The sequence below is a fragment of the Podarcis pityusensis genome (genome assembly GCF_964106645.2).
Source record: "Podarcis pityusensis genome assembly, chromosome: 2".
Taxonomy (NCBI): domain Eukaryota; kingdom Metazoa; phylum Chordata; class Lepidosauria; order Squamata; family Lacertidae; genus Podarcis; species Podarcis pityusensis.
The window spans coordinates 10,168,089-10,194,838 of NC_138029.1; the positions used below are offsets into that span (position 1 = coordinate 10,168,089).

Sequence of the window (26,750 nt, forward strand, 5' to 3'; positions counted from 1 at the left end):
CCGGTTCCAATCCAGGTAGCAGGTTTGGGTCGCACGCAACAGAGGCTCACCTTTCTCACCAAATCGTTCTCTTCTATCTGTCCAAGGTCTCTCCCAGAGGCCTGTGCAATGCGCTTCCCTGCAACCAGGTTCCCCACCATCACAGAGGCGGGGCCGACACCTGTTGGCAGCAGCAGACACTTGATAAAGGAAGGCAAAAACCACACAGTTGTGTACAAAAGCAGTATAGGAGGAAGGGAACTAAATTAGGCACCACCCTGGTAAGAGAATTCCAAGAATAAGGCATGAGACTGAGCCTTACAGGGGAGGAAACCACAGCAGATACGTTTAAAAAAACCTCTGAAACAATGCAAAATAGACACACAGGGCAAAGACCCATTTATGCTGCTGGGAAAGCCTGTCAAAACAAAAATATCTTCAATTTCTTCTAGGAAGTGCAGATAATGAGTGCCTGTTGTACTCAACAGCAACACTACTGCACAGAACATATGCAGCCACACTGAAAGCCCTGCTCCAGGTTACTGGAGCAGGTTTCTGTGATCTTTTAATTACTTCATGAAAAATAAATTGTTTTCATTTCAGAGTATTCATTATATATATATATATATTTGGTGGGTGGGGGGCACCATCCCATCCCTGTGTTCTGTCCCAAATAAAGTTCCATCCGTTAATTTTCTTGAAAAGAAGTTATAAGGCCTTCCTTGTTTCATGAACAATATCAGTGAAGGAATTTCAACCAAGAATAAACTTCTAGTCCAATTAGACTGCAGTGCTAAACACAACTTCCTAAATAAGTCCCATTGAACTCAACGAGGCTTACTTCTGAGTAAACATTTATAGGACTGTGTTGCTAGTGTGGATTTTTTTTTAAAAAAAAGAATGTCATGTTTTCTCACACAATTACCTGGTTGTTTTTGCCTGGGTTTTGGCAGATTAGTCACACACGTGTGCGGGCACATGAGAATGTTGCATGGGTGCAGTGACCCCTCCAGGAAGTGTTGTTTGGTCTGAGATATATGGATCCCTCCCAGAGGAGTTTTTGGCAAAGTATTGGCTGGAACAAGAGCGAGGCAATATACTCCCACTTGGTGAATGCTGTCGATCGCCTAGGAATAAGAAAACAAGAGAATGACTTTCCAGCGCGGCTTAATTGTGAATCACTTCAATTCATTACCTTGGCGGCTCTAGAAGAGATGCTGGCAAACCCATCACTGAAAGCTACAATGTAAATATATCACAAGCTTAATGGTCACTGCTACCTTGCAAGTAAGATATTGAAATAATAAACAACGGGCAGTTAGCAGGCAGTTAGAAATAATCAAGGCAGGCCACATTCTCACAGGAAGCTTTCTGCATTCCTAATTTACAATAAAAGCGTATTAAACAGTAAAGTTTTTTTGTGGGAGGGGGGAGGGGGGGTATAAGCTGTGGGGTTGAAGAAACAGGCCTACATTATGTTTTCACCTTTGCAGGTGGGATAGTCAGGGGAGGGGTCATTAACCTTGTGTGCATGGACACTACATGATCTTCAGCTCCTGAGTGCACTGAAAAAGGTTTCTCCCTTTCAATAAAAACACACACCTTCACGTTGTATTGCCCTTATTTTGAAACAATTACTTTTAAAAGGGACTTTAGGGGAAACCTTATGCAAATATGTTAATAACAGTAAGAGAAACAAGATGTGTGTGGCTTTGGGTTTGTTTCTTGCATCACTCCTTGTTTTTGAATACCACACACTTTTGCCATAATTCAAAATAAAAATAAAGAAATGCACTCCTATACCGAATACATTTACTTGGTATTGAGCTTTATTGGGACAATGGGATCCACTTCTGAATAAATATACATAACTGCTTTTTAAAAAATACTGAAAGCTGGATTTAACAGCTGTTGCTGGTGGGCTTCCTTTGGCCCTGCGAAATTTTAACCTGTATAGTGGTACCTCAGGTTAAGTACTTAATTCGTTCTGGAGGTCTGTACTTAACCTGAAACCGTTCTTAACCTGAAGCACCACTTTAGCTAATGGGGCCTCCCACTGCTGCCGCACCACTGGAACACGATTTCTGTTCTCATCCTGAAGCAAAGTTCTTAACATGAGGTACGATTTCTGGGTTAGCAGAGTCTGTAACCTGAAGCGTATGTAACCTGAAGTGTATGTAACCTGAGGTACCACTGTACAATAAAATGCTTTGCCTAAGAGGTTTTAATATTATACCTCTGTTTCTGTTTCTGTATGTAACAGGTGTGACATACGGAATTATCATCATCATCATCATCAATTCCATGCGTGAACCCAAATACATATGAATCACTTTTTGCTGGGTGGTGCTGAATTTATTTTGGTTCTCGCCACCTTAGAAGAGGCTGCTTTGTACAAAAATAAACATGTAGTGGTCCTTAAGAATGCAGAAGTTGGCCATCTCTACCAATTGCATCCCACTTCGTTAATCTAGAAACTCCAGCCACAGACAAGACTTCTTAGTGTGTCTGGCAAAGCATGGGCCACTACTAGCTGCTTCTGTTCCTAACAGGATGCCAATCCATCAAGTGAGAGGGACCAATTTAGCTCAGGGACATTCTAACCTGCAGTACACGGCTCATCCACTGGAAACTGTCCTCTTCCGAAGCATCTGGCCGTTGTTCAGCCACCACCACAATCCTCTCATCGTAGAACACAGTCACAGAGAACACCGCGATCCTAAAAAGGAACAGAAGATGTGCTGTAGCGTGCATTCTTTGTGGTGTAACCATGTCTGTAAAATGAAACAGCCGTGTCCGTGATGCCTGAACAAGGTAGGCTGAAAGAGATCACAGAGCCTGGCTACAAAGCCACCTCTCCCTTTTTAGGGCAACCAGAAATTCCATCCTACAATCACACACACCTTACAGCTCCCCGTCCTCCTCACTATTCCCTCCGCTGTGCAATGACCCAAATCTGGAACATCTGCAAAATTTATGGCAGAAAGTGTTTCTAACAAGCGCATGACGGCCTACAATACTGATTACCATGGAATGCAGGCCAAGATGATAATTAAACAAAATTCAAGGTCTGAAACAAATTTCAGACATCTCACTGGCCAGTGGGTATCATCCATGCTGGAATAATTTATGCTGACAGTACTGGTTACAATAAAAAAAATCCTTCCAGTAGCACCTTTAAGACCAACTAAGTTAGTTCTTGGTATGAGCTTTCGTGTGCATGCACACTTCTTCAGATACACTGAAACAGAAGTTGCCAGATCCTTCTATATAGTGAGAAGGTGGGGAGGGGTATTACTCAGAAGGGTGGTGGGAATGGGAGATTTGCAGATAGCTGAGATGAGCCTGCTGACGACTCTTAACGACTGTAATAGGTCTTACAGGAAAAGGCAAGGGGTGAGAAGGTGAGAAATGGCTTAGTCATGTATAATGGGATAAGAATCCAATGTCTTTGTTCAAACCAGGTCTCTCCATGGTTTTAAGTTTGGTAATGAGTTGCAATTCAGCAGCTTCTCTTTCCACTATATAGAAGGATCTGGCAACTTCTGTTTCAGTGTATCTGAAGAAGTGTGCTTGCACACGAAAGCTCATACCAAGAACTAACTTAGTTGGTCTTAAAGGTGCTACTGGAAGGATTTTTTTTATTTTGACTATGGCAGACCAACACGGCTACCTATCTGTAACTAGTACTGGTTACAGTTACATTCATCAGAGAACCAGGATGTGTGTTGCCTCTACCTATCAAGTGAACACTCAGTGATCACTTTGGCTTCTTGCCACCATGTAGCGTGCTCAGTGGTCCTCAGTGTAGGAAAAGTAACTGGGTTGGCAGAGGTGGTGTAAGTTGGCAGAGGATATAAGCAGCATCACGGCAAAAAGGCATGAAACAAGAGGAAAGGAACAATGGGAAGCAAATGCAAATATCTCAAGGACTTTCACCATGTTTTGTGTCACCATCCTATGCCCTCATAAAACAAAATCCATACTGCATAATAAGAAAATGGCAACTTTCGTAGCAAACAGGTTCTGTTTTTGTGTGGCTCTCTAATTACATGCCACTGGATAATGAATTTTAGAAGTCAAACGGTGATCATCCCTTGCGAGAGGGATTCATTAGACACCATCTACAGACATGCCTGTATAATATGCAACTTTTTAGCACCATCAGATAACTAAACAGGTGCCATCTCCCCTACTTTTAAAATGGCCAAGTCTGCTGCTATTGAAAGATTGCCCTGAGATTTCCTGGATTTGAAGGCACAGGGGGAGGGAACAACAACGCTTGACGTTCTCCTGTAATTTTGGAACCATGTTTAAAAGAACACTAGTAAACAACAGCTGAACACCCATAATTTGTTTCTTATTTTTTTATGGAGATGCAGACTTGCCTTCCTCTGTAAACCGTCTTTATAGATTCAACAGCCAGTCCAGTGGCCACAATGTCATCGGCATTATGTCTGCGTCCACTAACAATGAGCATCCCATCTATTTTTCCAACGACGAATACCAAGCTGCCCTGTATGGGGGAGAAGGGGGGAAAGGCATCAGCTAACACAATCCTTCTCCCCATGATCACCAACTGCTTCCCCTTCTGCTATTTTGTTAATTCTTTTCTTTCATGTATTTAAACCACCCTTCCTACCAGGTAGCGTACATGCATCTTACAAGAGACCACAAAAGAAAATTACGACCATTTAAATCAGACCTTTTATTATGGCAAAGGCCACAGAAATCCACAGAAATCTAAGTCTAAACTTAGGTTTCCCTCTCAACCTGTTAATTAGTGATTGAAAAACAACAACTGTGAAATATGAGAAGATACTGAAAGAAAGGAAATTTGGGTGGATGATTCTAAACTATCCATAAAAACTGGACTGCGAATCAGATAACGGGGGGGGGGGGGGATAATTGTAGCATCTAAGCCACTGGGTCCTAAAGTGTGAGCCAGGGCACACTAGTATGCCACACAAGTACGTAAATTAAGCCAACATGTTGAATAGATTCACCACTCTATGCTCACGCGAAAAGGGAGACCCCATGCAACATTTTTCTCGTCTCTCTCTGCTAATACACGAGAAATAAAGGAGTAAGGCTTCACCAAGATTCCCAAATGCAGCCTGTGCTGCAGATGATAAACTTGGAGGAACTTCAGAAGCAGGTTTGCCCAGAAGCATTGCCACTGCCTAGAAACTGCAGCTCAGCCCTGCTTTGGGCATAGGGAAAGGCAGGGTGCCAGGAAGCAGCAATATCTCCTGGCTGCAGTGAGAAGGTCTGTCTGTTTATTGTTCTGAAAACTAACAACTTATATATATATTGAAGGTAGGTGGGTGATTAAAGTAAGAGTGAAGTGTGTCTCTAACTTTAACAATGAAGGAGCAAACACTGTATCCTAGGCACCAAAAGTTGTGAAGCAAAGTTCTAACCAATTAAGAGTTATATGCTAAATGCTTGCCTCTTTCAAAATAAGTTGCCAAATGTATATAATAGGATATATTTGTAAGAGGGGGGAAGGCATCACAGGGAGATTCAGGAGGGTTTTGCTTTTGTTTTAAACACATTTCCTTGCACAGGCTCGTGTACATCCTGGCCCAATGATTGCCTGCTGTGAGATCCAATGTGGTGTACAGTGGTGCCTCGCAAGACGAAATTAATTTGTTCCGTGAGTTTTGTCGTCTTGCGATTTTTTTCGTCTTGCGAAGCACGGTGTCGGGAAAGTTTTGGAAAAGCTTCAAAAATCACCAAAGTCTTTAAAAACCTCAAAAAAGGCTACCACACCGCGTTCTATGAGCTGTTCCTCGAAGTCAAGTCGCAACTGTATTAACGGTGTTAAGAAAAAGGAAACAAACTTGCAAGACGTTTTCGTCTTGCGAAGCAAACCCATAGGGAAAATCATCTTGCGAAGCAGCTCAAAAAACGAAAAACCCTTTCGTCTAGCGAGTTTTTTGTCTTGCGAGGCATTCGTCTTGCGGGGCACCACTGTAGTGATTTAGGGTGTTGCACTAGGATGTAGGAGACCAAAGTTCAAGTCCCCATTCAGCTTTGTAGCTCGCTGGGAGACCTTGGGACAGTCATTGTTTCTCAGCATAATCTACTCCAAAGGGTTGTTGTTGTGAGGGTAAAATGTGAAAGGGGAGAAGGTCCCCTTAAGCTCCTAGGAGGAAAGGCAGGATATTAATGTAAATATTAATGAAAGAAGGAAAGGTGCAATGAATGCAGGTGAACGTACAGGTCCCACAAAACCTAGCAAACCAGAGCGCACAAACGGTACATCGCCCACAGGAGAGCCAGCAGAATTCATAGGGATGACCTGAAAGAAGAAAAGGAAGGACATCAGGGGACATCATTTCTGTACAGGAAGATGCCCAGTTTATTCCAACTGCAATACAACAAGAGCCCTTTCCAGATGGAAGTAGCCCAGGAAAAAAAAAATCAATCCTTTCCCCTGGAACATGCTTTGCTTACATAACCCAGGCATTGACATTAATTGGAATAGAGTGCAAACCCAGAAAGCACAAAACAAGGAACGCTGACTCTCACTGACAGGCGCAAGACAGTTTTACTAGTAGGCTTAACAAGATTGGAAACCAGGGCATGATCTGCTGCTGTGATGCCGTGATGCTCAGAAGCATCTTGTTGCTCCTCTGTATTCACTGCTATCAAGGTGATGTATGTGCCAACCTTTCCTCCCCTGAGTTACCTCAATTTATTTTGAGCACACAAAAATAGCACTCACAAGATCTACGTTTTCAGAGGAAACTGACAAGGATTAACTTGGCGGAAATGAAGGAAGGAAAATACAGCTAGCACAGGAGGGAATAACAGACTCTGTCTACAGGATAGGGAGGTTCTCTGTGTATGAAACAGTGTGCGCAAGCTGTGCTGGAAAATAAATCACACACCCTGATCGTTTCAATGCCCTCCACAGTTCTACTCTGAATCCTACCCCTTTATAACCAATAACATCCCAAATTTCTCAGCCACCATGGCAACTGGAAACTTGCTTCAAAAAAGTGAGCGTCCGGATTCTTATAACTCCAGACTGCAGAACTGAGTTAGTAACTTCACACTGCAGAACAAAGACAAAGCCAAAGGCTTGTGCATCTTTGCTATGCATAGGGAGTCTCAGTTAAAGAGGTGTACAGATTAAGAAACACAATTGCTTTTCCATAGCCTCCCATATTCAAACTTTCAACTTCCAAAGCAAGCTGAGTGAATGCAGCCTGCCTGGATCTCTGGAAAGCCTAAAGCTCTCAACTCTAAGAGAAATGAGCAGAATTATTTATTCAAGTGTGGCATCTGTGATCTCCTATATTCATGGTGCCACAAAAACAGATTTTTAGTCTTTCAGTGGCTAATTGTAGATGGTTCAACTTTTAGTACCGATACTCCCACACAGTGCTAAATTTGAGACAGTGTTTAATTAAGCTTGTATAGTCAGCTGTTAAGAACGTATGTTCAGCGCAGAAAGTCCTCAGTTGAAGTCTCACTTCAACCATGAGCTCATGGGTGGCTTAAGGAAAGCCACTCTGTCAGCCAAAGCTCCACCACTCCTTGCAAATCTGTGATATGGGGAGCATACTGACCTACCCTACTGGTCGCCATAGGGATTGTTAAGAATATATGCAAAGAAGAGTTTTTAGTACAGTTGTACCTGGTTTTGTGACTGGGATCCATTCCGGAGCCCCGGCCACTAGCCAAAAAAGGACACAGGGCAAAGTGCCACGTCTGCGCATGCATGTGGAGCGGTTTGTGCTTCTGCGCATGCGTGAAGCGCGATTTAGAGCTTCTGCGCATGCGCAAGCAGCAAACCTGGAAGTAACCTGTTCCGGTACTTACGGGTTTGCTGCGGACGTTTGCTGAAGTGTACTTGCAACCACATTACAAATGCTTAATAAATATTATAAAAATTAAACACGGAAAGATTCCCTTTTCCTTTCCCATCCACTATCTCAAAAAAAGCAAAAAGCTGTGAAAAGCCCAAACAAACCCTCCGCTAACTCAATAAAACAGAGCACGATCCATTTAAAGTCAGAATGCAGAATTACATACCTCAAATGTGCTTTTAGTAACTCCAGTCAGCCCATAATACATCATTCCTCCTGTTCTGGAGCTAACACAGATTTCGCCAATCTCATCTGTCTTGCAGAGCTGAGGAGGTCCATCAGGTTTCACTATGCACATCATCCCTAGAACAAATCAAATGCCATTAGGGAACCTCCCGTTCAGTCTCAGAGATCAACTCTTTTGATGGAAATATAAGAGAAGAAATGGAACAGAACCAGGCTTTTGACCCAAGTACACTTTTTAAGAAGCAACTGCTATGCTTAGAGCAGCTACGGTCCTATTTTTGTCTGTCTCCTTGTTTAAGGTGTTCAAGTTATCAAACACTTAACTTTAATGGGCAAAGCCTAATCTGGACTTTTCTTTCTTTCACAGCTTGTGCTTCCAGCATGTCAATCATTAGTCATCCCAGTAAAGCTCCTTTACGTTGTATTTTTGTTGGTTTCTAACTAGCTGCAAGTTCATTTCTAAGCACAGGAGAGGATGGGATGGGAGATGGGGACTGCAGAAAATTAGATGCACAGGTATGTCAAGGGGTGATATGGGTACATATTCTCAAGGTAAATGCTACCACAAAGCTAAATTGTGCTACTGAGACCTTTCCAAGTGTGTGCTTTAAAAGGTAGCGTGAGCCTTAAGAAGCAAAAGGATTAGAGGAACACAATACCCATTTTCTTTTTGAGTGGGCAGAATAATCCCAAACAATTTGAATAACCATCAGATGAAAAGGGCTGTTAGCAGTACCCAGAGGATTTTAAGGGTGCAACAGCAAAGGATTACATAGCAGCTGAGGCTACTGCAGGAGCAAAGCAGCCTTTGTGGCAGACAACATGGCTGCCCAGCTCCCATATTTATTTGAAGCATTTTTACCTTGCTCTTCAGCCAAAGAACCTCCCAAAGTGCTTACAGTAAAAACCAGTGCTTATCAGTAAAAATAAGGCAGCCCCTTCCCACAAATTTAAAACCTAAAGGACGCAACACGAGAGGAAAAAGTGAGGAGGAGGGAAGAGGAAAACAAACACACCCAGACACCAATTCTTAAAGCTGCTTTTTAATTCTTACAACAGTCAGCTGGATTTGAAAACAGTTCAGGGGAAAGAGGAACAAACCAACCTCTGCTGCAGCCTGAAAGGATAGCTATTGTTAGGTGATAGATGAGAGAGGGAGGAGCCCCAACAGAGAAAGTTTGAAACATTTCAGAGCAGGGCCATGTACTGTCCCCTTCCACCACCATGATCCTCACCTCCTGGCATCACATGTCCAACATCCTGCACAGTGAGAGCCGAGTTCTTATCTTCTGTGTTCACACGTATGACACTATAACTCAACCCATTCATCGATAAGATGGCTCTCCCAGGCAAGGGTGCCCCAGGGACACCAGGTCTAGGAATACAAGAGGCATTAATATACTACAGCACAATATGAGGGACACTGCTGGCTTCCCATGTTGGCTGGGGTGGGGAACTTCACACTTGGGTATGTATATGAATGTGGCCCTCCTGGCCTCTCTATTTGGCCCTTGACACCCTTACGAGTTCCACGTCCTTCCCAAGCACTTTTACCTGGCTGGAAGGTACCCACAAACAATTATAATGCCTCTGGCTTGCCACAAGGGAGATGTGTATGCATGGGAAGGAACCTCTGACTTTCGTGTGGCCAGAATGTGGCCTACTGTGTTGTACTGTGTTGTGTTGTACTGTTGTACTGTTTTATTGTTGTTAGCCGCCCTGAGCCCGGCTTCGGCTGGGGAGGGCGGGATATAAATAATAATAATAATAATAATAATAATAATAATAATTATTATTATTATTATTACTGTACAAAACTAGGACACAGGTTCATTGTTCTGCCCATTTCCCCCTCTGGCCCTACACATCACTGTTAGGAAGGTTCCCCACAAAGGAATGGTCCCCTTGGACTGCAAAATGCTCTCCACTCCAATTTAGGGAACCTTCCGATAACTAGCTTTTTTCTAATTGCTGAATGGCAGGGAGCCCCACTAGATCTGGGTTTTCCGCAAGCACACAATGCACAATGAAATCCATGGCGACCGATCCTTAGGTATATTACTTGGGTCACTTCATGTAAGGATATTTTAAAAGTCCCAGTATTGTCTGAAGTGATCCAGGGAGGGTGGGCAGAAGGTAGGTTTGGAGTAGATTGGAAAAGGGACTCCTATTCCTGCTGTTCAACGACGGTAACAAGGAAAAGGCACATTTTCCACCTTAAATTAGGCGGGTGAAACAAAGCAAGCTTGGGTTAACCGAGTATGAGTGTGTGTGTGTGTGTGTGTGTGTGTGTGTGTGTGTGTGTACATGGCTGTGGCTGTTAGATCTTGGGGTTCTGGTAAAAAAAAACTAAGTAGATCTGATAAGACTAAAGTCTGCCCAACACCAAACCAGGAACTTTATCCAAAGATGGGTGGTCACTGAGTCCATGTACATTCAGCGGAGTGGAAACCTAGTTCTAATGGATTCTCAACCTCCTGATATATTTGAATGTGAAGAAATTTCTGTATGAACCCAATGAGAGATACACATAATTCATGCTTTTCATCAACAGATAAAAAGAAAGCCTTAAATGCCATTTAGAATTATTAGGTTTGCTTTCCAATAGCTACCAAAAAAAAATCAATAATCCAAAAAGACTGCACAGCAATGCCTCAAGAGTATGAAATCATATTCTAGGATCAAAACTGAAACTGATCTGCGTATTTTCATATTTGAACAAAAAGAATACATATATTAGATCGTAGCGGAATAATAATAAAAAACCTGTGAGGTTTTTTAAAAGTTATTTTATTAATACTAAAATAGTTAAGCTCTGTTATTTCTGGCACAGTGTAAGGCAAGCATTAAAGACAAATAACTGGGTGGGTGGGTGGAGAAACGTGCAATAAATTAATTACGAAAACAGTAAAATATTTAAATTAGTCGCCTTTGTTCCCCATCAGAACCGGGATACCTATATATGCCCCTCCAGAGTTTTTACCAAGGCCAATATGTCCAAACGGATGGATGGCCATAGAGATATTACTGCCACTTGCTGTGAGGACAGAAGCAATGAATTACTCAGTGAAGAAGCTATGTACTGACTACAACTTTCGTTTCAGATGCCCCAGATAAGAAACGAGCTTGAAGTATTTGTAAATTGGTGGCATCTCTTTAAAACACACAAGAGGGTAGTTGGGAAAATCAGACATCACCTACCTCCGAATTGCCACAGTCATTGCTTCAGGAGATGTCGCGCAAGGACATATTGCCTCCGGTTTAAGCCCATGGCTCTGGAACAAGCTTAGGAAAGCATCGCAAGAGGACACAGACCCTGGAAGGCAATGATTATCATTTTAAACTGTGAACAGGGCCTGCTAACAGAAACACAAAGGCTGCTTTAGGAAAGCCATAATATCTACAATTTATATGATGCCTAAATGTAATAACATTTCCTAAAGATTTAGTGCACTGCAGACATGTCTGAGTGCTATAATAGAGTGCCTCTTTCTAAAATCAGACTTCCTCACTTAATTACTGTGCAGTAATATAGTTCTGGAGCCCCAGGCATATTATAATTTGTGGGAGGCCTGTCTGCAGATGAAGCACACAAAAAGGCTGGATAAAAGCATATAATAATAAAACTGCAATGCCCACATTATGCTATTTATAAGGCCAGAAGAACCTCCACCTTCCTTTCAAAGCTCTCTGAGCATCTAAACCTTAAAAAGGAATTACGGGAACTGATGTTAATTCTAACTGTACAAAGCACTTGACAATAATCCCTAGGATTGTTAGAACCTCTGTGCAGACTCCTTGTGAATCTGAAAACATTTGTGAAAGAAGACAATTACAAGGTTTAAGTGCTCCCCCACCACACCCAGAAGATTAAGGCATATCTTCCCAGTGCATTCTGCCTCCATCTGATCCAGAAGTGCTAATTGCATTCAAATTGTACTGCTTGCCAACACCATCTGGCCAGACACTCAATTAAGCCCCCAAGAGGAGCAGAAGCACCCTGTTGCTCATTTCTTTCAAAGACCCTTTGCCTCATCCCCTGTGAGCAATTTAAAGATGCTTAGGTCTCCTCCTCTGTGCTGCCTGTTAATGGAGGGGGTGATTCCCCCCCCCCTGCCCCCGTGGACAGAAATGGCTGTTGTCCTCTTTTAAAGATGCAGTTCTCATAGGACCTCTGCAAAATCTTTGGCCATTTCTCTAGAGGTTGCCTTGAAGTAGACCCCCAATACCATGTCTGTCAGAATATATCCAAGTGTTTTAATTCAATTTCTTTAACTTTGCCAGTATAACTCAAGTTATTACATGCTTAGAAGTAGACAAAAGCAAGTGTTACTCTTATCTGACTACTGCCATTCCAAATTACTGCATCTAAGATGATTTAGCAAGGTGTTAAATACTGAACACTTTTACTCTTTATTATGAGTTTTGATTTCAGTGTTGTTACCTGTCTCACATACTTAAGGCAGCATCAAGCTAGAATATCTAGGCAAAACTAAAACTGCAATTCAATTCCTCTTATAAAAGCAGCTCTGGAATATTTGGCAACTCACTGTTCTATAAGACAGTAATCATTTGAACAATATTGCAAAAAATACAATGAAGATTGCAAAAAACACAAAGAAGCAATCCTTTTATTTACCTCTATTCTACAAAATAAATTGCAACAAATGCAAACAGTACAGGGAAAGTTCTCTTGACTGACATACATACACACACACACACACACAATCTTTGCTCTCTATTCTTCTAATTTGAAATTACAGAAGAAATAGTTATAACCAATTTCGTGTTGAAGTGAATGAAATATAGGTAAAAGGTAAAGGACCCCTGAATGGTTAAGTCCAGTCAGAGGCAACTATGGGGTTCCAGCGCTCATCTCACTTTCATGCTCAGGGAGCCGGCGTTTGTCCACAGACTGTTTTCTGGGTTATGTGGCCAGCATGACTAAACCGCTTCTGGTGCAACGGAACACCGTGACGGAAACCAGTGCGCACGGAAATGCTGTTTACATTCCCGCTGCAGCGGTACCTATTTATATACTTGCACTGGCGTGCTTTCAAACTGCTAGGTTGGCAGGAGCTGAGACAGAGGAACGAGAACTCACCCCGTCACGGGGATTCGAACCACCAACCTTCTGATCAGCAAGCCCAAGAAGTTCTGTGGTTTAGACCACAGCACCAAGAATTACTGAATTGCCCCCTCTCGCATAGCTCATCAGAAGATTAAGTTACATTTCCTCAAGAGGCAAAGATTTTACCCAATGCTTTGCCCCCTGTGGACCACTCACTTCCATTGTATTACATCTGGCTGCCCATGCCATAAATGATCTTAGAACATGCAGGCAAATAAGTGTATACAGCCTTAGGCTGCAATCCCATACTTGGAAATACATCTTACTTGCATCCATGTGTGCACACACTTTTCAATGCTCTACTGCCAAGTATGTGAATAAGTTATCTTCACTGAGCACAATTCTGAAGACTGTTGGAGGAAAACCTGCTAAATATGCAGGCACTACGGCAGGAAAACAGGCCCAAATGGATACTCACAAGGGTTAGCACCATCTGTTACAATCAGCATCCGCAGGGAATTTAAGCTGACATCTCTTTGGTCCCGGTGAGCCATCATGGCCCAGTGCAAATCTCGACACTTCACCAAAGCCACCTTAGCTGCAACCGAGAGAATTAGAGAAAGTCAGTGCACCAAAGTGGAGGCTTACTTGTTGCTCCTTTAAGTAAAAGCCACAGGGATATTCTCAGAGATCTGAAGGACAAAACTCTAGGCAGACTTAGGAGGTAAATCACTTTGGTAAACAAATGCTAAGACTACAGGGTGAGAAGATACCAGGTCTCCAAGATCTCCAATGAGAAAGTAGCAGAACCATGTAGCCTAAGGCTATGTTCCCAGTAACAATCAAGAGTCACACATCCCTTTAGCAGCTTCTCTGCGCCCCATTCAGCTCCATGGGCATGGGAACAGGACTGGAGACCAGATAGGGGCCAGATATGTTTTTCTATAGGTGTTTTGCATATCAATACTTCCTGCACCTAATAAATGGGGAGAGTGTCAGTTTGCATATCTTGGTACAGAAAGTATTGAGCGGATGTGTAGAAATCTTTCCTATTCTATTTAATTCAAGAGTAGCTTTTCTGTGTGAAAGAAAGGTTCGTGATGTTGGGTTATTCCTTCAGAGAAGCTGACTACAGCTGGCCTAAACTGGTTCTGTTATCTTTTTCTGTCAAGATCATGCTTGACAGAATAATAGGGCAAAAGGAGTCTGGTTTCCCTTTCTCTCTCTTTTCCTTCTGGTGTGATGTTCTGCACATAGTATGCTTAATGTTAAGGTTTAGTCTTATTGTAAGTTTAAATTAAGACTGCTGCAACTGGATTTCTTATGGACAGTGCCAATCCTGAATGTATTGGATTTGTGACCATTATGCTCATTTGCATTCAGTAGCAGTAAAACTCTGCTGGATGAAATACAATTGCCTCTTGTCTATATTTGGGGAATCCTGAAACGTGTTTTAAGTTTTTACTCTGCTAACTATACATTGTTCTGCTCTGGATCATATCGAGTAGAATTTCATGACAAGTCAGCTGTGCAACGGCCTTTCAATGCCCACCTTTGTGAGTGTGAACCCTCTGTACCCAGGAAAGAGGGCAGGTTTTCATCACTGAGTAGGGCACACTGACGGTGTGCAGCTTGTTCATTACACTCTGAAAGACAGAAAGAGAGCCGATTTTACACATGCACACACAGAGAATAACCCAGGTGCAAATCAAATAAAAACAAACCACTGGCAAAAATGTGTGGTTTCCATGGACATAACCACAATGAATCCAATCCAATAAATCTAATTCATAGGATTTTAAAATAATGCTGACATGCTACACTTCACATTCCACAGTGAGATTGCAGTCATACCATTCTTCAGCGGTCTTTCCATCTTTAAGACTAAGCTGAGCTGTGGCGCACGATGAAATTTTTCATAGGGGAACAGTTAGGGCTAGAGGTGCCAGCTTGCAAGGGCGATGTTGTGGGCATGAGCATCGCGCTTCCCTCCCTAAGCCAGGCAGAAGCTTCCCAGGCTTTGGGAAGGAGGTTCCAGGGGGAGCATTTAGGGGACCAGACTAGCCCCCCCCCAGTCCAATAACCGCATGCCTCTGTAGCCTATGAAAAGAAGTCACAGTAAAGTTTCTGCAGATCATCTCCTTAAAATACTGACTCACCGTTAGCATGCTATGCCACAAGCCTGCATCTTTCTTGAAATCCAGGACGTTCACTATGGTTTCACCTGCAACAGAAATGCTAACACTTAACTTGTCTGAAATTTTGCTTCCCGAGGTGCAACTTTCTATTCTGCTAAACAAACACAAAGTCTACTCCAGGGTTCCATGAATAATCATATTGTATTGACCACTTCTCAGACTTGCCATGAAAAACCAAAATCTCTCCCCTTAGATGCTTGCAACAAACTTCTTAACAGGAAAATAAATCTCCTTCGTTGATAACGCCAAGCATTTCTCTAACAAGTAATGTACCAACAAAACTTTCTATACACACACTTAAACAGATTTGTATTGATAAAGGGGGCGGGGGATGGAACACTATTTTAATTGTTTTATTCTATTTTATTTTATTGCAGTGGTGATTGGTATTGGCTGCTTCAAGAGTCCAACAGGGCAGATTAAGATGCCTGTAAATAAACTGCTATGAATGCTCTGTTTTGGTTTATCTGAAGGCCCATCTATCCCAGGATCCTGTTCTCACAGTGGCAAACCAGAAGACTGCAGAAAGCCTGAAAGTAAGACCTGAGCACAAAAACACTGTCCCCGCTTGTGATTACCAAGGTCTGAAGGTAAGGTCTGAAGAAGGGTCACTGGCGATGTGTACTGAGAATTTAGGGAAGCTAAGAAAATGCCTGGTGAAAGGAATGTTACTGATTTTTAAAAAATAAAAATAAATCGCAACATGCTTCTCCTTTGCATGTAAAAGCTACTAGGGATCAGTTTACAAAGTCAAGCTGCTCCTTGCAATAATTTCATAGAATCAAAGAATTGTAGATTTCGAAGGGACCATGTGGGTTATCTAGTTCAACCCCCTGCAATGCAGGAATCTTTTGCCCAATGTGAGATGCAAACCCACGACCCTGAGATTAAGGGTCTCATGCATTACCAGCTGATATATGTGGGTATATTGTTGTAAAGTGGCCTAGAATATTCAATGCAGAGTGGCACATAAATGCTTTAATACAATGATTAAAATTTAAGAAACTATATGATTTTGTACAGAGAAACACATCAGTGAACCAAACTGTATACAGTGGTACCTCTGATTGCGAACGGGATCTGTTCCGGAGCCCCGTTCGCAACATGAGCAGAACACAACCCGCGTTTGCGCATGCCACAATTCGCCGCTTCTGCGTATGCGTGTGACGTTATTTTGAGCATCTGCGCATGCGTGAGTGGCGAAACCCAGAAGTAACCCTTTCCGGTACTTCTGGGTCGCCGCAGGACGCAACCTGATAAGATGTAACTTGAGCCTAACGTAACAAGAGGTATGACTGTATACAGGAGACAGCAGCTGTCTCACTATGAAATAACACCATTAGCTTACGAGACATACATACAAGTCTCTCTCAGTGTGGCTGGGCAATGAAACCTATATCACACTGAAGCGTTTGGCAGTGTGAACTGGTGCACCGTTTGTAAACAATCACTTTGATTTAATGGGTGTAGCGCATAACTCCTAAAGACTAGCACTGGGCTGGTTCACAGTTCTCTGGAGAGAGCTGTCCACTAGGACATGACTCCCTGTGCTCATAATGCAGCCAGGCTGGATAGCACTCACCTTCAGAGTAGTTGCAGGCCTGAGACAAAGCCTGGCAGTGAGCCAGCATAGCAATTCGTGACACGGTCACACCCATCACACTCCCCTCCTTGCTGGTCTTGTACTGAGAAAAGCGCACAAATATCAACAATTCAGGGATCAAAGTGCTGTTATATTTGCCTTAACCATTCATAAAGCTGAAGGCAGAGAGCCCTTTACTCTTTTCCATGTATATGCATGTGTGTTTGCATGCAAGGCAGAATATGGGTATGCATAAGCGAGCAAAATTGAGTAGAATGAGAAAAAAAATACAAGCTTGAATTTGTTGCCAGGGTTTCCCAAACTTGGGTCTCCAGCTGCGTTTGGACTACAATTCCCATCATCCCTAGTTAGCAGGACCAGTGGTCAGGGATGATGGGAACTGTAATCTAGAAAACAGCTAGAGACCCAAGTTTGAAAAGCCCTGCTCTAACTATGCTATTCCTGTTCTCTCTCTCTCTCTCTCAAAATTAAGTGTGAACAGACTCACCAACAAAGGCAACAGACCATTTGAAATGAGGTTTAGAACTCCCAAAGTATTCCCATAAACCAGGGATAGGGAACCTGTGGCCCTAAAGAAGTAGCTGGGACTCCAACTCCCATTAACCCCAGCTAGCATGGCCAATACTCAGGGATGATGGGAAATGTAGTCCAACATCGGGAAGACTACAGATCACCCATCCCACCACAAACTCTTATGGCAGAAGCTTCTGCTACTCTTAACGTTAAAAAAATCTGCTTGAGAAGAACAAAGGGCACTGGAAGAAGAACTTCCGCATAAATTGTGTCCTAAATTTATAATTGTGCCAGTTCACAAAGATGCTTAAACTACAACTTCTGGAGAGAAAGGGCACATTAGGAGGACATGAGGTTTTGGCAGCAAGGCACACAGACACTTGAAACACCCTAAATATATTACAAGTTCAATAGCCAAGGCAGCATATGCTGTTTTGTTAATTTTTGCTCGCTACATACCTCAATGTAAGCTGGCTCAGTCCCCGCGTTTGAAATGTTGGGCTGCCAGTCCTTTGGTGACTTAGAGAGGTACTTGGAATCTGTTACAACCCACTTGAGCCTAGGCCAACCTAAAACCAAAAGGTAAAAAAGTGACTTCTAGGTTGCAATTTTTTTTTTGATGCATTCCCATTGCAAATGATGCAATCTGGCTCCCCAAAAGAAACCTGCTGCAATGCTGAAAGCCTCACAAAGCCCTTGAACAAGTTTTCTTGCCCACCTCCCCGCCACCCCAGAAACACAAGATTTCTAATGCTTATGAAAAGTTTGTCTGGGTTTAGGCTGGTGGGGATCATAAAGAGACATGTAAAGAGGCAGAAAGTTAAAGAATATTATTCTGACATAGAGAAGATTTCCATGTACGAAAATTAAGATCATGAATGAATTATTTGGTCCACAATTACATGTACTGAAGCTGTTCTGCGCTGATAGCTTCCCCAAATGCATCATCATAGCAAACCAAGCAAAATGTGTGATTTTCAGACGTAACCACACAGAGGCCATGATTAGTGTGTGCAGCAATGCTTAAGTATGTAACACTCAAGCCATTTACAGCTTTGTCATTCAATAGCAGAATTGGATTGCCCTGTAAACCAGCAATGACCATGAAGTAATGTTGCAGTGTACTCCCAGCAACCCATTCCCATTGTAAAAAGCATCAGGGGCTGTGGCTCAGTAGCAGAGCACATGCCTTTCACGAAAGCAGCCCCCATTCTAGTTACTAGTAACCCCAAATATCTCAGGCAGCAGAGATAGGGGTGGAGTTGCTTGGTTCTTCTAAAAACTGGCTGCAAGCCCTGCTTATGCCAACCTGGGTTGATGGGTAATTGAGGGCTTGCTTTATCACTTACATAGTCAGTAACTACAACCAGGGAACCTTAATTTATGAACAAGTTAAAAGGTAAAGGGACCCCTGACAATTAGGCCCAGTCGTGACCAACTCTGGGGTTGCGGTGCTCATCTTGCTTTATTGGCCAAGGGAGCTTCCGGGTCATGTGGCCAGCATGACTAAGCCGCTTCTGGCGAACCAGAGCAGCGCACGGAAACGCCGTTTACCTTCCTGCCAGAGCGGTACCTATTTATCCACTTGCACTTTGACCTGCTTTCGAACTGCTAGGTTGGCAGGAGCAGGGACCGAGCAACAGCAGCTCACCCCGTCATGGGGATTCGAACCGCCGGCATTCTGATCAGCAAGTCCTAGGCTCTGTGGTTTAACCCACAGCACCACCCACGTCCCATACAAGTTACAAGTTACAAGTTACAAGTTACAAGTTACAAGTTACAAGTTACAAGTTACAAGTTACAAGTTACAAGTTAGTCTGCTGAAAAATAGGAATGTCATGTTCGACATTTATGACTTGTCACAAGTGCACGTGCACCCCTGTCATTTCCTGATTGATAAAATGCCACCCACAATGATTGTTCCATATAAAATCAACAACTAACCTTTGAACTGCACAATTTCTCCATTCTGTGTTTTGGGGAGACCCTTTAAGCAAACCTCAGTAGTGAGAGCCAAAGCAATGCCACAGCTGCCTAGAAGAAAGCCAATTTGCTGGCCACCAGCATCCTGTGGGAGGGAAAAGGGAATCACTGTGATTTGCAGATTGGGGCAAAAAAGAGAGAAAAGGCCAGCTTTAGCCTTACCAAACTCCTAAACGTCGGTAATGGTTTGGTAACTGGATGGTAACATTATGGACAACGCTGAGGGAACTACAGACATTCAGAGTCATCCATCAGTGGTTTGAAACTCAAATGACAACCACCACAGTGGCAGCAAGGGGAAGCAGGCATTGCACACAATGGAAAAACACAGGGAGTGGTGATGATCTGAAATAAGATGGGTGGCAACAGCGAATGTGGAAGGCACAGCATTCATCCTGTGCTGAAAAGTCCATGAATGAAAGTAACCTGAAAGTTGGGGAACAGCGTTCCAGGGAAAAGTCAGCCTTCCCCAACCTGGTGCCCCCCAGACTACAATTTTTGGACTACAACTCCTGTTAGCGTTAGTCACCACAGCTGGAGGGCAACAGGTTGTTGAAGGCTGACCCAGGTTATAGCCAGAGTTGTGCTTAACTCTGTGCTAAAGAGAGAAATTTCTGCTCCAAGAAAAGCTGAATTCCGCAACCAGCAGAAATTAAACAAGCATATTTGTATAATTCATGTTAATAATAATATTTTTATTATTTATACCCCGCCCATCTGGCTGGGTTTCCTGAGCCACTCTGGGCAGCTTACAGCATATCTAAAAACATCAAGCATTCAAAACCCCACAATAGAGGGCTGCCTTCAGATGTCTTCTAAAAGTTGTGCAATTCTTTATCTCCTTGACATCTGAAGGGAGGGTGTTCCACTACTGAGAAGGCCCTCTGCCTGCTTATATTTTACTTGCAGGGTCCTGAAGTCCAGTTCTTAATCCCTTCACCACTAGCTTCTGAAATGTAGCCAAATGCTGCCCACACAATCTCAAACAGGTCTTTTCTCCTCCAGCCACAGGGGGAAGGGGAAGCATTAGACTGGCAAGACTACCACATGAGAAGTGAAAGGAAGGGACCTCTGTAGATGAGCTCATAGTCACAGTTTGAAATCATCAGTGGGACAGGCTCCTAAATGGTCCAGACAGCAGGAGTTTGTGAAATACCCAGCAGGATAACCTGCAGGACTGGCTACAGAACATTGCCAGGCCTGCACTCCTTCCTATTTGCCCAAAAATTCAACAGATTTTTTAAAAAAAAATTACCCCAAGAGGATAGCAGGCTACACAGTGGTACCTTGGGTTAAGAACTTAATTCGTTCTGGGGGTCTGTTCTTAACCTGAAACTGTTCTTAACCTGAAGCACCACTTTAGCTAATGGGGCCTCCTGCTGCTGTGCGATTTCTGTTCTCATCCTGAAGCAAAGTTCTTAACCCGAGGTACTATTTCTGGGTTAGTGGAGTCTGTAACCTGAAGCGTATGTAACCCGAGGTACCACTGCATATCAAAATCCATATTGCGCTCAAACTTTATTTGTTAAAATAAAGCTATTTGTCTTTATTTGTTAACTTGATTTGTTAAAAAATGGACTGAACACATGGCATTTCCATACAAAAAAAGGCCAAACAGAAATCACATTAATAATAATAATAATAATAATAATAATAATAATAATAATAATAATATAAACAGCATATTGGTAAGAAGCTACCCCTCCTTTTCCAATCCCAGCATCCCTTAACTACAGAAGGGAAATTTACTAGGCTGGAACGAGCTGGAATGAGCAGATGATCAGAGAATCCCCTGCAACACAACAGAAGCGAAGGAAGAAAGCACTGAAATGGACAAGCTGGTTTACTGAGTGTATAGAGTCAGTGCGGGGGCTGGGAGAGAATCCGTTTTCATATGCGGGTTGTTATGGCAGTTGTCATATTGAGACCACAAATCAAAGAGATGCCCCTAGGAGACCCATAGCATTACCAGGCTAGGTTACCACCTCATTACCACTTCTCTCACCATGCTCTTTGCCAAGCCGTCTCCTGAAAGACACTCTTAATACCTTAGCATGGCGTGTTATTCCAATTATGGTAAGGGTAGAGGTGACCTTTACGTGACACATGGACTCTGCAAGAACACCAGGACCTATTCTCAGCAGTGCTCAGGACACAAGCTGGCCAGAAAATCTACACTGAAACTGATTTCAATCAGGGCTGCTTCTCAAGCTACTTCCGATAGGCACCGATACAAAACTATGCCCGAAAAGTATTGAAAAACAATGTCAGAACTTGTTAATATCTGTTTGGGGAAGCGAATTCAAAATGCTACCATCTTTTTGTCTTATACTCACTTTCCCCTCTGGAACGGATATAGTGTCATAGTTCTGATCTCTAGCTCGGAAACTGCCTGCATTTCAACTACCAAAATGAATTTCAAGATAATTTTTTTAAAAAAACCAATGAAATATTTGGCTTTTCAGCAAGGGAGCAAACCGCAATTCCTATGGAGTAGCACAGTGCCATGGAAATCAGTAGGACTGCAAAATAACAAAAGAAGCTCCCCATTGTTGCTGTTTAAATAATGTTCTCTAAAATGCTCTGGTGCTGAGCCCTGGTGAGAATAAGGCCCAGGGTACTGACCGAGGGAGAGGTGAGATACTTCGATCTCTTTTACCATGTGCTCGACGGAAGAGGGAGGCATGACAGAACACCAGCATTTCGAAATATCAGCCTGGATGTGCAACAGCTGTGAAAGGCAGGCTCTCTAGAACTGGAAGCCGCCAAGTCTAAATGTATCCAAGGCCGACAGCCTGACTTGGTTCTCATCCCACATCCTATCACTCCTCTAAGTTCCATCAACGTTACCTTTCGGGTTAGAGGTACCTCTATCGGCACTGGGATGACTTCAGCTAGCAAACAGCCATAGAACGCCACCATGAACATGACAGGATCATTGTTGGGATAAACAAGGGCTACCTGCGGTTCACAGAAATCATTAAGTTAGAGAAGGTAGGACGGACAGCAGTCAAGCTTGGACCATTACACTGCAAAGCACAAAACAGGCTGTTTAACTCAAAGAATGTTCATTAGATGACTGCAAAATTAACTCATGTGCTGCAATTTTTTAAAGAAGTAATTTTTAAAAAACATTTAAAGGGGAAGAGGCACATACATTCATGCGCCACCCCCGTTCATTTTTCAGAAGGGGAGCTATAAACCGTTTGTTAAGGCTTCTTACTCTGTCTCCAGGCTTCAAGACAGGCTCATTTTTGGTGCCCAGTTTATTCAACAGCGTATAGGCCAGCTTCAGACTTCTGCTCCACAGCTTGCCTGGAATGCAGAGAGAAAGCAATGAGGCTACTCATCAGGCAGGCAGCGGCAGGTGCAGCATCTCCCCACCCCCATGACACATGTCTATTATTATTGCTGGAAAATATCTGTATCCTGTATCTTAGCCAGTGCAGAATCAATGCAGGATCGCCAAAGTGCTGCTTTTCTAATCAAACAGCTTATGTGCCAAGTCAAGGCAGGCAAACCACAAAGACCCACATGCTTTAAAAAAGCCTGCTATGGTAAAGTGTATATGCTAATAAGACTCTATAAAGATTCTCACCATATGTCAGTGTGTAGACTGGCTTCCCAGTAACATCCAGGGCTGTCAAACAAGGGCATTTGGCCTGCGTCGTCCCCCAGCGTTGCAAAGCAGCTTCTAAAGCAGGAGGCCAGTTGCAAACTACTCCCAAGGGTTCTCCCTTCACAGGCGTCATCTGACGTCCCTCTGGCTTGGGCTGATTTGGGTCTGGCTGTGGAACTGCAAAGAAAACACCACCAGATCAAGTGTTAAATCCACTGACGAAAGGAGCAAGCAGTGTATGGAGGACTAAATGGTGCTAAACAAAGTCTATAGCTCCCTGCATTCATGGTGCAAAGGATTCCCCATTTTGGAAATCGCTGTTTCAAAATCCACTTTTAAAAGGTCGAAGCAATTTGAACGTATTTGTTGCTAAGGATAGATACCGCCCAGTAGGAGACAGGAAAACTGTATTATTTCCAAACACAGAAACCGAAGATGTTAACTCGATTGCATTTGGCAAGAACCTACTATTACTGCCGCTGCTACTATACAATTACGTAGCATCAATCTGTGTGCTAGGTACAATACGCAACACAGAAGTGAGCAGAAAGTCTAAAATCTCAGCCAGTCAGCCAAGACAAATATGAACAAACTAAGATTAAGTTTGACTTTAATAAAAGGCACCAAAGACAGAGTAGGACAGAGATAACAGGTAGCAGAAAGAGCAGGAAGGTGTGGTCCAGCAAGGATTTGTATAAGAAGTCTTGAAAAGTTGAAGTGGTAACTTGATAAAGGTTAATCAAGACGTAAAGAGCAGCAGGTCAAAAGAGAGAGCGGATGAAGAGAATAAAAAATGTCAAGAGAACAGAGCCATTTACAGGAGGAGAAAATTTGTGGCTTAAAAAAAGGAGGGTGGTATTTAAATCCAGGAGAGGAAAATTAGGTTGAGATAGTGAAAAGCAACTTGCCCCTGTGACAGTGCCTAGGTAGTATATTCATAGATAATGCTGTACAGTGGTACCTCGCAAGACGAATGCCTCGCAAGACAAAAAACTCGCTAGACGAAAGGGTTTTTTGTTTTTTGAGCTGCTTCGCAAGACGATTTTCCCTATGGGCTTGCTTCGCAAGACGGAAATGTCTTGCAAGTTTGTTTCCTTTTTCTTAACACCGTTAATACAGTTGCGACTTGACTTCGAGGAGCAACTCATAGAAGGCGGTGTGGTAGCCTTTTTTGAGGTTTTTAAAGACTTTGGTGATTTTTGAAGCTTTTCCAAAACTTTCCCGACACCGTGCTTCGCAAGACGAAAAAAATCGCAAGATGACAAAACTCGCGGAACGAATTAATTTCGTCTTGAGAGGCACCACTGTATACTGGAGTTGCTATAAAGCTGTTTAAGACCAGCAGAGTTAGCACTAGCACAAAAATGTACCATGGAACACCAAGCAGTTGTTTGGGTAAATAGCCATCAGGAGAGCAGCACGCAATCTGAGAGGTGCACCTCACTTGCAATGTTGATGAGGAAGTCTGAACACAGCTCCTGGATCACACAACGCAGCTGCGTGGGCCACAAAATCTCTTGGGCCAGCTCTCAGAGGAATAATCCAAATTTACTATTTGCCATCTGTCTCTCAGTGGGAGCTACACACGCCACACAGAATTTTGGAGTGGAAGTTAAAGATGCATAAATGAAGCAGCAATAACCCAGGGTTTCCCCGTTCTCATATTTAAGGCTTGAGCTACCCTCGCCATGTCTGCGGCCCAATTCCATCCTTTTTTTCTTGGGCACCAGCATTTCTGACAAAGTGTCGAGGGTGACCACCTGATTTGAAAAGGGGAGGGGTGTGGGAGGGGAGGGAGAAGAGACAACGAAAGAAATGGGGGGGGGGGGAGAGACATGCTATGCCAAGTGTTGCTCTCCCATCCCTCTTGCAATAAAAAGACTGATTTGGCATATATACCCAATGATGGCATGGTATATTCCCAGACTTTCCCAACTCCGGAATGTTGTTGGACCCCAACGACTTGCACGAGTTCCTGTCGACACAGCCGACAATCTGGGATGATAGGAGCTGCCCTATGGACTGTTGGACTACAAGAAGTTGGGAGAAGCTGGTGCACCCTGTTTTAAGCAAGAAGAGCTCACCTTTCCCCCTTTTCCTCTTTAAGAAAACCTGTGGGCTTGACAGAGTAGCTCTCTGCCTACTCCAGAGGAGGGGAACTTTCCGGCCTATGGGCTGAATGTGACCTCCAGGTGCCCCTATCCAGTTCTTCCCAAGCAACAGCCCTCGCTATCTGTGCTCTGCACCCTGGAGTGCTGCTGCCTGTCTGAATAGGTCCTTCAATTGTGATGATGCCATTATGTATCTGGAGTGTGTGTGTGTGCAAGAATCTAGTGTACAAAAACTCTCCAATATGCTGTTCCACCCACTGTTTGCCTCTGGCCCCACAACCCCTGACGATGTGGGGCTTGGAAGGTTGTGCATGAGGTTCCCCTTGTGCAGACAGTTACAGAAAAAGCATACGACCAGGAGGAGCTACATGGAACTCTTGAGCTTTTCTATATAAGAGGCTAAGATACAACAGCACATTTGTTTTCTAATCCGTATTGATCTGGAAACCTCATAAAAGGAAGGCACAGATAGAAGGAAGAGGATTCTCCCTTAACTACTGGAGCTTAACAGGCATCGAAAGAAGAAAAGCAAAACCAAGCAAAAGAACAAGACACGCAAAGTTTTCTGCGAATTGCAACCAGCCCATTGGCATATCCAAATACCTTCAACAATTTCTTCAAAATCATCCACAAAAAACTCCTTCAGAGGTGGCCGCTTGGGTCGCTTCAGAGTATTGAGCAGCTGCTGGATTTTTGTTGAGACTCTGCTACTTACAGGGACACCTGCAGTGTGGGAAATTAATTCAGTTTATCAAGGGCTAGGTCACCTGTGGGCAACTGCCACTCTGTATAAAGAGCTACCCAAACCATACCCTTTCTGATGCAGCAAATTACAATATACATGAGCAGAAATTGCAGTGATCAAACCCTGATATAAAACATGGGAACATGGACTATCCAGAAGGTTATCTGGAAGGTACGGCTGCTAATAAAAGGACCATTTATTTCCTTTTCAAAGCTGTTTTCAGCATTTGCACAACACTGTCTATGTATGTTTTTCATCTCTCAAGACCAGGCCGTATATGGCAAGCTGCAAAGGCCTAGACAAACTTCCCATTCCTTCCTGGGATTGCAGAAACAGAGTCCGGCACCTCTGATATCACAATTCTTGACTAATGGGATCTGTTTGGCTTGGTGGGTCACAAATTGTGCATGCCGGATTGAAATGGTCTTTCTAGGATCCTTTTAGGACTTGACCACCAGAGGGCACTATGGGAACTCCTGAGGCTTGGCAAAGGTTTCCTCGCAGACTCAAATCAAGGCAGCAGTTTATCCTCAAGGTTATTCTAGTCACCGCAGTTGGGTGCTTTTCTACCTGCATATAACAAACTCCAGCGCAGCAGGCATTTTAGAAGTGCAGGTTCTACTTTACCACTCATTGGCTGCTTTATACTGAAAATAGTTCTACCAACAAATGAGAGCGAAGCCTCTACTCCAAGGTTAAGAAGACGCTGGCTTTAGGAGTGAAATCTCAGGGCAACACAGCTGAGGCCCTGGAAATTCTGCAGAAGAACAACAACAGCTGACCAAAACAGTTCAATGCAAACTGTCAGTAATGCAGATCAGTTAGTTCATGCATTTTTCCTCTCTCTCTGCAAGGTGCG

The 26,750-nt window shown here is 43.3% G+C and overlaps 1 protein-coding gene across 3 annotated transcripts in view; it reads right to left on the reverse strand.

Moving 5' to 3' along the window:
• Positions 1 to 26,750, reverse strand: part of DIP2B (disco interacting protein 2 homolog B) — a 187,593-nt gene that overhangs the window by 23,095 nt on the left and 137,748 nt on the right. For 2 of the 3 annotated variants that reach the window (XM_080994365.1, XM_080994363.1), the window contains 18 exons: positions 25,750 to 25,869; positions 23,015 to 23,212; positions 22,640 to 22,731; positions 22,267 to 22,377; positions 19,378 to 19,501; positions 17,893 to 18,002; positions 16,900 to 17,002; positions 15,279 to 15,343; positions 14,672 to 14,765; positions 13,598 to 13,717; positions 11,250 to 11,364; positions 9,284 to 9,423; positions 8,029 to 8,165; positions 6,206 to 6,286; positions 4,368 to 4,495; positions 2,584 to 2,698; positions 905 to 1,106; positions 51 to 160 (listed from right to left, as the gene is read on the reverse strand). In XM_080994365.1, coding sequence (XP_080850491.1) covers positions 51 to 160; positions 905 to 1,106; positions 2,584 to 2,698; positions 4,368 to 4,495; positions 6,206 to 6,286; positions 8,029 to 8,165; positions 9,284 to 9,423; positions 11,250 to 11,364; positions 13,598 to 13,717; positions 14,672 to 14,765; positions 15,279 to 15,343; positions 16,900 to 17,002; positions 17,893 to 18,002; positions 19,378 to 19,501; positions 22,267 to 22,377; positions 22,640 to 22,731; positions 23,015 to 23,212; positions 25,750 to 25,869 — 2,165 coding nt within the window. The remainder of the gene's footprint in view (positions 1 to 50; positions 161 to 904; positions 1,107 to 2,583; positions 2,699 to 4,367; positions 4,496 to 6,205; positions 6,287 to 8,028; positions 8,166 to 9,283; positions 9,424 to 11,249; positions 11,365 to 13,597; positions 13,718 to 14,671; positions 14,766 to 15,278; positions 15,344 to 16,899; positions 17,003 to 17,892; positions 18,003 to 19,377; positions 19,502 to 22,266; positions 22,378 to 22,639; positions 22,732 to 23,014; positions 23,213 to 25,749; positions 25,870 to 26,750) is intronic. The other variant, XM_080994364.1, reaches the window with a different exon arrangement.